Here is an 11090-nt window from a genome sequence, read left to right as displayed (position 1 = left end):
TGGCTCGAAATGACCTTTTGATTGGTTTCTCCAATTAAAAGTGTGTCCATTTTACAGGATATTATCTGTAAACAAAATGTGGACAATGTTTGAGCTCTTTCATACTGAAAGATTGGATATTTTACATTAGCCTTACTCGAAAATTGGGCGGGTTGTTCACATATAGATCTGGCAACAATGATTTCTAGCTCTTTTTGATTAACAATTTCAGCTAAGTTTTAAGTCAGTGTGGCTCGAGTTATCTTTTGTGAGTGGAGTGAAAATTGCTGTTACTCCCATTCGCCCTGCCAGGATTCTCAAGTTCACGCGAATAAAGATGGATTCCGTCGAGGGGAACATAAAACTACTGCTGCAGGGGAAGGAGATAGAGGAGTCGCAGGAATTTTGTGATTTTACCCTCCAAGATCAGAATGAGGCCACAGGTAAGCTCTGACCATTCACCTGCTGTGTTTACGTTCCCGAAAAAACAAATAAAATAACGGCGGTTTTAAGAATAATAGGGTGATTGTAGAAGTTATTTATTATACCCACCGAGGTCAGAATGAAGCTACAGGTAAGTTTAAATTAACCTGTTCCATCTAAACTAGAGAAAATTTTGTTAACTGAAGCCACTCCCCTTCTGTGTAAATTAAACGGCCGCTAGTAAAGAGTTAATTAAAAAAAAAGGTAATTCAAATCCAGGTGTTCATTGGTAATCAGCATGAATCCCATTGCCCAGTTAAATATCTGTAATCATTATAAACTTGCCATATTCCCTTGAAAAATTTATAGTTTCAGCCAAAATCAGAATTACACGATGTTGATCCATTTTTTTTCAGTATTTTTGACAATTCTGAGACTTTTCTATGGAATTTTTGTCACAAATTATGTCAGACAAGGCGACTTGGAGGCGATTTGTTTGTGGCCACCCCAAACGGGATTGAGGCATCTGGCAATAGATAGATAGATACTCTGAAGATAACCTAATCAAACTTTCAATGGTAAAATAAAGAATAATTTGCAGGGAATATGGCCTAGAAGGAAAGTGTCTTGAACTGTTTGAAACACTGAAAGACGGGTCAAAATCTCGTAATTCTGTTTTTGGCTGAAACTATAATAGGTAATACCAAAATATTTACAGAAATATATGCCATATTTATTCTTGTTTATATTTTTAGTTAGAAGAAAGGTTGCTGGTTCCTTGAGAGCAGTGATAAGGAACGGAAGTGAGCATGGAAGTGAAAAAGTTAGGGTTGGGGGGGAATGGGAGGGGGGGACAAACAGGCCATTTTGTCGATTTTTACTCTTTCCATTTTTTCTCCAATTTCTATCTATCTATCTATTGCCAGACGCCACACTTCCGTAAAGGGTGGCCATTTGACTATTTGTTTTATGGGGGGGGGCACTAACCCTCCACCAACCCACTTGTTGACATGTAGGGAGCATGTATGGTTTGGTTATATGGTTACCACCCAGCGTTGTAAATGGTTTCTTGGCTTACAGGAAACCATTTGGCTTGTCACTCAATGTAAAGCCACTTGAGAAGGAAAGAAGAGTATATAATTAGAAGTGACAGGAAAGATGGGAGAAATAGGAAGAGAGGAGGACAGACACTGAAAACGAATGATAAAGGCTAAGGAAGAAGTAGGCAGCACTACATCAAGTGAGTGGATGATGGTTGCCACCGCAGTAGTACATCCTTGTAAATAGGTGATTTGTATATAAAACATTAGTGTAGTGTTAGAATATAGCAGAGATAAGTGTAGAATTAAGTTCAGTGACAAAGGAGAACAGTTACAGAGCAAATTTAATGCTGCCTACTTCTTCCTTAGCCTTTATCATTCTTTTTCTGTGCCTGTCCTCCTCTCTTCCTATTTCTCACCATCATCCACTCACTTGATGTAGTGCTGCCTACTTCTTCCTTAGCCTTTATCATTCTTTTTCTGTGTCTGTCCTCCTCTCTTCCTATTTCTCACCATCATCCACTCACTTGATGTAGTGCTGCCTACTTCTTCCTTAGCCTTTATCATTCTTTTTCTGTGCCTGTCCTCCTCTCTTCCTATTTCTCACCATCATCCACTCACTTGATGTAGTGCTGCCTACTTCTTCCTTAGCCTTTATCATTCTTTTTCTATGCCTGTCCTCCTCTCTTCCTATTTCTCACCATCATCCACTCACTTGATGTAGTGCTGCCTACTTCTTCCTTAGCCTTTATCATTCTTTTTCTGTGCCTGTCCTCCTCTCTTCCTATTTCTCACCATCATCCACTCACTTGATGTAGTGCTGCCTACTTCTTCCTTAGCCTTTATCATTCTTTTTCTGTGCCTGTCCTCCTCTCTTCCTATTTCTCACCATCATCCACTCACTTGATGTAGTGCTGCCTACTTCTTCCTTAGCCTTTATCATTCTTTTTCTGTGCCTGTCCTCCTCTCTTCCTATTTCTCACCATCATCCACTCACTTGATGTAGTGCTGCCTACTTCTTCCTTAGCCTTTATCATTCTTTTTCTGTGCCTGTCCTCCTCTCTTCCTATTTCTCACCATCATCCACTCACTTGATGTAGTGCTGCCTACTTCTTCCTTAGCCTTTATCATTCTTTTTCTGTGCCTGTCCTCCTCTCTTCCTATTTCTCACCATCATCCACTCACTTGATGTAGTGCTGCCTACTTCTTCCTTAGCCTTTATCATTCTTTTTCTGTGCCTGTCCTCCTCTCTTCCTATTTCTCACCATCATCCACTCACTTGATGTAGTGCTGCCTACTTCTTCCTTAGCCTTTATCATTCTTTTTCTGTGCCTGTCCTCCTCTCTTCCTATTTCTCACCATCATCCACTCACTTGATGTAGTGCTGCCTACTTCTTCCTTAGCCTTTATCATTCTTTTTCTGTGCCTGTCCTCCTCTCTTCCTATTTCTCACCATCATCCACTCACTTGATGTAGTGCTGCCTACTTCTTCCTTCACCTTTATCATTCTTTTTCTGTGCCTGTCCTCCTCTCTTCCTATTTCTCACCATCATCCACTCACTTGATGTAGTGCTGCCTACTTCTTCCTTAGCCTTTATCATTCTTTTTCTGTGCCTGTCCTCCTCTCTTCCTATTTCTCACCATCATCCACTCACTTGATGTAGTGCTGCCTACATCTTCCTTAGCCTTTATCATTCTTTTTCTGTGCCTGTCCTCCTCTCTTCCTATTTCTCACCATCATCCACTCACTTGATGTAGTGCTGCCTACTTCTTCCTTAGCCTTTATCATTCTTTTTCTGTGCCTGTCCTCCTCTCTTCCTATTTCTCACCATCATCCACTCACTTGATGTAGTGCTGCCTACTTCTTCCTTAGCCTTTATCATTCTTTTTCTGTGCCTGTCCTCCTCTCTTCCTATTTCTCACCATCATCCACTCACTTGATGTAGTGCTGCCTACTTCTTCCTTAGCCTTTATCATTCTTTTTCTGTGCCTGTCCTCCTCTCTTCCTATTTCTCACCATCATCCACTCACTTGATGTAGTGCTGCCTACTTCTTCCTTAGCCTTTATCATTCTTTTTCTGTGCCTGTCCTCCTCTCTTCCTATTTCTCACCATCATCCACTCACTTGATGTAGTGCTGCCTACTTCTTCCTTAGCCTTTATCATTCTTTTTCTGTGCCTGTCCTCCTCTCTTCCTATTTCTCACCATCATCCACTCACTTGATGTAGTGCTGCCTACTTCTTCCTTAGCCTTTATCATTCTTTTTCTGTGCCTGTCCTCCTCTCTTCCTATTTCTCACCATCATCCACTCACTTGATGTAGTGCTGCCTACTTCTTCCTTAGCCTTTATCATTCTTTTTCTATGCCTGTCCTCCTCTCTTCCTATTTCTCACCATCATCCACTCACTTGATGTAGTGCTGCCTACTTCTTCCTTAGCCTTTATCATTCTTTTTCTGTGCCTGTCCTCCTCTCTTCCTGTTTCTCACCATCATCCACTCACTTGATGTAGTGCTGCCTACTTCTTCCTTAGCCTTTATCATTCTTTTTCTGTGCCTGTCCTCCTCTCTTCCTATTTCTCACCATCATCCACTCACTTGATGTAGTGCTGCCTACTTCTTCCTTAGCCTTTATCATTCTTTTTCTGTGCCTGTCCTCCTCTCTTCCTATTTCTCACCATCATCCACTCACTTGATGTAGTGCTGCCTTCTTCTTCCTTAGCCTTTATCATTCTTTTTCTGTGCCTGTCCTCCTCTCTTCCTATTTCTCACCATCATCCACTCACTTGATGTAGTGCTGCCTACATCTTCCTTAGCCTTTATCATTCTTTTTCTGTGCCTGTCCTCCTCTCTTCCTATTTCTCACCATCATCCACTCACTTGATGTAGTGCTGCCTACTTCTTCCTTAACCTTTATCATTCTTTTTCTGTGCCTGTCCTCCTCTCTTCCTATTTCTCACCATCATCCACTCACTTGATGTAGTGCTGCCTACTTCTTCCTTAGCCTTTATCATTCTTTTTCTGTGCCTGTCCTCCTCTCTTCCTATTTCTCACCATCATCCACTCACTTGATGTAGTGCTGCCTACTTCTTCCTTAGCCTTTATCATTCTTTTTCTGTGCCTGTCCTCCTCTCTTCCTATTTCTCACCATCATCCACTCACTTGATGTAGTGCTGCCTACATCTTCCTTAGCCTTTATCATTCTTTTTCTGTGCCTGTCCTCCTCTCTTCCTATTTCTCACCATCATCCACTCACTTGATGTAGTGCTGCCTACTTCTTCCTTAGCCTTTATCATTCTTTTTCTGTGCCTGTCCTCCTCTCTTCCTATTTCTCACCATCATCCACTCACTTGATGTAGTGCTGCCTACTTCTTCCTTAGCCTTTATCATTCTTTTTCTGTGCCTGTCCTCCTCTCTTCCTATTTCTCACCATCATCCACTCACTTGATGTAGTGCTGCCTACTTCTTCCTTAGCCTTTATCATTCTTTTTCTGTGCCTGCCCTCCTCTCTTCCTATTTCTCACCATCATCCACTCACTTGATGTAGTGCTGCCTACATCTTCCTTAGCCTTATCATTCTTTTTCTGTGCCTGCCCTCCTCTCTTCCTATTTCTCACCATCATCCACTCACTTGATGTAGTGCAGCCTACTTCTTCCTTCACCTTTATCATTCTTTTTCTGTGCCTGCCCTCCTCTCTTCCTATTTCTCACCATCATCCACTCACTTGATGTAGTGCAGCCTACTTCTTCCTTCACCTTTATCATTCTTTTTCTGTGCCTGCCCTCCTCTCTTCCTATTTCTCACCATCATCCACTCACTTGATGTAGTGCAGCCTACTTCTTCCTTCACCTTAATCATTCTTTTTCTGTGCCTGTCCTCCTGTCTTCCTATTTCTCACCATCATCCACTCACTTGATGTAGTGCAGCCTACTTCTTCCTTCACCTTTATCATTCTTTTTCTGTGCCTGTCCTCCTCTCTTCCTATTTCTCCCATCTTTCCTGTCACTTCTTATTGTTTTTCTTTCCTTTACAGGTGGCTTTACATTGAGTAACAAGCCAAATGGTTTCCTGTAAGTCAAGAAACCATTTACAACGCTGGGTGGTAACCATATAACCAAACCATACGTGTTCCCTACATGTCAACAGGTGGGTTGGTGGAGGGTTAGTGCCCCTCCCTGTAAAACAACTAACTCAAAGACAAACGGCCACCCCTTACGGGATTATGGCGTCTGGCAATAGATAGATAGATAGACCAAATTAATTATTATTTATGCATATTAATAAACATTACGTGTCAGCAAGTGGGTTGGTGGAGGGTTAGTGCCCCTCCCCGTAAAACAAATAACTCAAAGTCAATGGCCACCCCTTACGGGATTATGGCGTCTGGCAATTGATTGATTGATTGATTGAATAAACATTTAAATATTGTGGCCCGTTTGACCCCATCAGGTGCGGGGTAACATTGCAGCGGTGTTATCCAGTATTTTTCATTCCCATCACTTGCTATGTCTCATGTCTCAGTTTTTTTTTGCGCTCTCTCGACCCTATTTCACTATACAGTACTTGTGTGGAAAGGAGGCCAGGGTGAAGGTGCTCTGTTAATAATTTTGTTTTGTTTATAAAGGCTCCGACCTACTTGCATGTGTAGGATTTGGTCACCTAATGGCAGCCCTCCATGCTGCTCAATCTCTGGCAACCTCCCTGTTCAGTCCCTTATCCCCGAGGTCACACTGTATAACTTTATCCCAGGTTCTCAGGCACATCAATAAAAATAAAATAACACCAAGACTCAATGCTTTGAGGTCACTTGCCCATACAACATTCGGACACAACAAAGAAACCACCACCACAGTATACAAACAATACATACGTTCAGTGATGAATTATGCAAGCCCTGCCTGGGCTTCTAACCTCACCAAAACACACTACAACACTCTACAGATCATACAGAACAAGGCCCTAAAAATAATCACAGGCTGCACAGCTACTACACCCACAGACCACCTGCAACAAGAAACCAAAGTCCTCAGAGTCAAGGATCATCTAGACATGAGAGGCACCCAGTTTCTTGCTGCAGCCTCCACAAACCCACAACATCCACTACAGTACATGGCAGCACATCCACCCACACCAAGGAACATCAAAACAACACCCAGCACACGATACCATACACAAATACTGTCATCTCTCCCCCCTTGCCCACCTCAGACCAGCTTCCAGAAGCATATCCACACTCAGATCACTCACCGCTCCATTCAGTCACTTAAAGACAACACACAGCTGCATGCACGGCCTCCTGACATCCACCCTTCTGAATCCTATCTTCCTCGTGAGGACAGGGTCCACCTGGCCAGGCTGAGATGTGGGCACCATCCAGCCCTCTTAAGCTACCAGAAGAGGCTGGATGACTCCGTCACTGATGCCTGTCCAGGATGCAACACAGCACCCCATACTATTAAGCACATTATGGAAGACTGCATTGCACACAATCTGCAACACAGCACCCCATACTATTAAGCACATTATGGAAGACTGCATTGCACACAATCACCTACACCAACAACACAACATACACTCTTTGAGAGCTCTGTGGGAAAGCCTGGTCTCGGCCTTCTTAAGGGACTCGGGGCTGTTCGGCCAGACTGCCTAGGGAACAACTACTACTACTACTACCTCCAAAAACATATACCGGTATTTTTAAAAAAACTATTTAAAAAATGGTCGAGCCAGGCAAAAATGTTCATGCAGGTGTAATTTCCACCCAGATGCAAGCATTTTGTCTGGATAAAATGGAAAAATGTACAAATAATGGTTTTGAACAGCCAGATCACTATGTCCGGATAATGGATGGTCCGGGTAATGGACGTCCATCGTACTGTTTAGGAGTGATACTGTGTACTAACTTTGCTTTACAGACAAGGATGGGACTGGAGTGTATTGGTGTTGTGATGAGGAGGGGTAGATTAAGATGGTTTGGGAGGAAGGATGGGACTGGAGTGTATTGGTGTTGTGATGAGGAGGGGTAGACCGAGATGATTTGGGAGGAAGGATGGGACTGGAGTGTATTGGTGTTGTGATGAGGAGGGGTAGATTGAGATGGTCTGGGAGGAAGGATGGGACTGGAGTGTATTGGTGCTGTGATGAGGAGGGGTAGATTGAGATGGTTTGGGAGGAAGGATGGGACTGGAGTGTATTGGTGTTGTGATGAGGAGGGGTAGATTGAGATGGTCTGGGAGGAAGTATGGGACTGGAGTGTATTGGTGCTGTGATGAGGAGAGGTAGATTGAGATGGTTTGGGAGGAAGGATGGGACTGGAGTGTATTGGTGTTGTGATGAGGAGGGGTAGATTGAGATGGTTTGGGAGGAAGGATGGGACTGGAGTGTATTGGTGTTGTGATGAGGAGGGGTAGATTGAGATGGTTTGGGAGGAAGGATGGGATTGGAGTGCATTGGTGTTGTGATGAGGAGGGGTAGATTGAGATGGTTTGGGAGGAAGGATGGGACTGGAGTGTATTGGTGGTGTGATGAGGAGGGGTAGATTGAGATGGTTTGGGAGGAAGGATGGGACTGGAGTGTATTGGTGTTGTGATGAGGAGGGGTAGATTGAGATGGTTTGGGAGGAAGGATGGGACTGGAGTGCATTGGTGTTGTGATGAGGAGGGGTAGATTGAGATGGTTTGGGAGGAAGGATGGGACTGGAGTGTATTGGTGTTGTGATGAGGAGGGGTAGATTGAGATGGTTTGGGAGGAAGGATGGGACTGGAGTGTATTGGTGCTGTGATGAGGAGGGGTAGATTGAGATGGTTTGGGAGGAAGGATGGGACTGGAGTGTATTGGTGTTGTGATGAGGAGGGGTAGATTGAGATGGTTTGGGAGGAAGGATGGGACTGGAGTGTATTGGTGTTGTGATGAGGAGGGGTAGATTGAGATGGTTTGGGAGGAAGGATGGGACTGGAGTGCATTGGTGTTGTGATGAGGAGGGGTAGATTGAGATGGTTTGGGAGGAAGGATGGGACTGGAGTGTATTGGTGTTGTGATGAGGAGGGGTAGATTGAGATGGTTTGGGAGGAAGGATGGGGCTGGATTGTATTGGTGTTGTGATGAGGAGGGGTAGATTGAGATGGTTTGGGAGGAAGGATGGGACTGGAGTGTATTGGTGTTGTGATGAGGAGGGGTAGATTGAGATGGTTTGGGAGGAAGGATGGGACTGGATTGTATTGGTGTTGTGATGAGGAGGGGTAGATTGAGATGGTTTGGGAGGAAGGATGGGACTGGAGTGTATTGGTGTTGTGATGAGGAGGGGTAGATTGAGATGGTTTGGGAGGAAGGATGGGACTGGAGTGCATTGGTGCTGTGATGAGGAGGGGTAGACCGAGATGATTTGGGCATGTGGAGAGGATGGAGGATGACAGTTGGGTGCAGAAAGTGAGAAGTGTGAACGCCGGGGATGCGGTTGTGAGAGGCAGACCGAAAAAAACCTGGGATGAGGTCGTAGAGTGTGACCTCAGGGATAAGGGACTGAATAGGGAGGCTGCCAGAGATCAAGCAGGTTGGAGAGCCGCCATTAGGTGACCAAGGCCGATGGATGCAGGGATGTTGGAGCTTTTATAAACGAAACAAAATGAGACAGACAGACAAACAAAGGCTAATGCAGGGAGACAGGATTAAATATACACACCCTTTACTGAAATCTCTTGCAGTGTAATAGAAAATAATATCCAGCAAGCCCTTTTGAGAGAGAGAGAGAGAGAGAGAGAGAGAGAGAATGGTATACACTTAGAGAGAGAGAATGGTACTTAGAGAGAGAGAGAGAGGAATGAATTGAAAGGGGAGAGTGAAAGTAAATGTTATATAAATCCTGTTATCCTACACATCCCCACTACCCACAGTACACACACACACACACACACACACACACACACACACACACACACACACACACACACACACACACACACACACACACACACACACACACACATTTATCCTCCATCAACAACAACAACAACTACTACTACTACTACTACTACTACAGATTACGGAGAAACTATCACTACCAAAACTTTCCCCGCCATCTTACTCTCTTACGCTTTCTACTATGCTCAAATTGTCACTATTATATGATGCTAGTCACGAAGAAGTGCTGTGGAAAGGATGACCCGTAGTATTGTCTAATTGTATTATTTCTCTCTCTCTCTCTCTCTCTCTCCCACTGAGCAGCAAAAGAAAGGAAATCGCATCCTAGCCTGTACATTTGAATATGCTAGTCACGAAGAAGTGCAACCCACACTCCTCCTATACCATACTCACTTCAAGTTGGCGTAAAATTGCCATCTCCATCATGAATGCTAGGCCGTAACATGGGATTAACACGCTAGTCACGAAGAAGTGCTGTGGAAAGGATGTTGAGCTGTACGGGTAGTGTTGTCTGTTCCTAAGCGATTTATTCTGCTTATTACACCATAAACCTTTTCAGTGTTATATAAATCCTTCCAATATCGCCATACTCTGCATAAATAATGTACGGAAGGATAGTAACCAAATCCAAAAATAAATCGCTAAGGAAGAGGTGTTGGGGAGAGAGAGAGAGAGAGAGAGAGAGAGAGAGAGAGGTGGATGTGCGTGTTAGAAGTACTGATAGGAGTGTGTGAGGTGGAGGAGAGGGGAGGGGCAGACCGAGGATGAGGTGGAGGGATGGAGAATGAGAGACTAACTAGGAGAGTGTATGAGTGAGGTGGAGAGGGAAGGAGGAGACCGGGGATGAGGTGGAGGTATGGGGTGGAGAGAATGGATGAGAGACTGACAAGGAGAATGGAGGGCAAAGTGACATGGAGGTATTTAGATAGATAGATAGATAGATAGATGGATGGATAGATAAATAGATAGATAGAATTCCAGCATGATTTAATACATTTAAAATAACAGAAAAAACGACAGAGAGAGAGAGAGAGAGAGAGACGGGGGGGGGGACCTGGCCCGTTATGGAGGAGTGGAGGTGACGCTCTGCCACATTCCTCCTCCTCCTCCCCCCTCCCTGCCTCTTCCTCCTCCTCCTCCTCCTCCTCTTCCTCTTCCTCACATGTTACCAATTTAGTCTGTTTTTTACGATAGATAGATTTCGATAATATTTTCATGTACGTAACGATTTTTTTCTTGCGATTCATTCTGTGTTTGGAACGACCTTGCTATGTGCACTTCCCTCCGATGACGCGTTTTTTCAAGCATCACAAAACACGTGGTAGTGGTGGTGGTGGTGGTAGTTGTGGTGGTGGTGGTGGTAGTAGTAGTGGTGGTGGTGGTGGTAGTGGTAGTAGTAGTGGTGGTGGTGATAGTGGTGATGGTGATAGTTGTGGTGGTTGTGGTAGTAGTAGTAGTGGTTGTGGTAGTTTTTGTTGTGGTGGTGGTAGTAAGTAGTAGTAGCTGTGGTAGTTGTTGTTGTGGTGGTGGTAGTAAGTAGTAGTGGTTGTGGTAGCTAGTGTTTGTTGTTGTGGTGGTGGTAGTAAGTAGTAGTAGGTGTGGTAGTTGTTGTTGTGGTGGTGGTAGTAAGTAGTAGTGGTTGTGGTAGCTAGTGTTTGTTGTTGTGGTGGTGGTGGTAGTAAGTAGTAGTAGTTGTGGTAGTTGTTGTTGTGGTGGTGGTAGTAAGTAGTAGT

General features: G+C 44.2%; 1 protein-coding gene across 1 annotated transcript in view; it reads left to right on the top strand.

Annotated features, from left to right (window-relative positions):
- The first annotated feature begins 316 nt into the window (after positions 1-316).
- The window catches only part of LOC145395489 (8-oxo-dGDP phosphatase NUDT18), a 34072-nt gene continuing 23298 nt past the window's right edge, over positions 317-11090 (top strand). The window contains exon 1 of the mRNA XM_080269095.1: positions 317-422. Coding sequence (XP_080125221.1) covers positions 317-422 — 106 coding nt within the window. The remainder of the gene's footprint in view (positions 423-11090) is intronic.

This window comes from Coenobita brevimanus, chromosome 31, assembly GCF_032717465.1.
Source record: "Coenobita brevimanus isolate Jiangsu-jjx chromosome 31, ASM3271746v2, whole genome shotgun sequence".
In the NCBI taxonomy this organism is placed as follows: Eukaryota; Metazoa; Arthropoda; class Malacostraca; order Decapoda; family Coenobitidae; genus Coenobita; species Coenobita brevimanus.
This window is presented reverse-complemented; position numbering and strand designations above follow the sequence as displayed.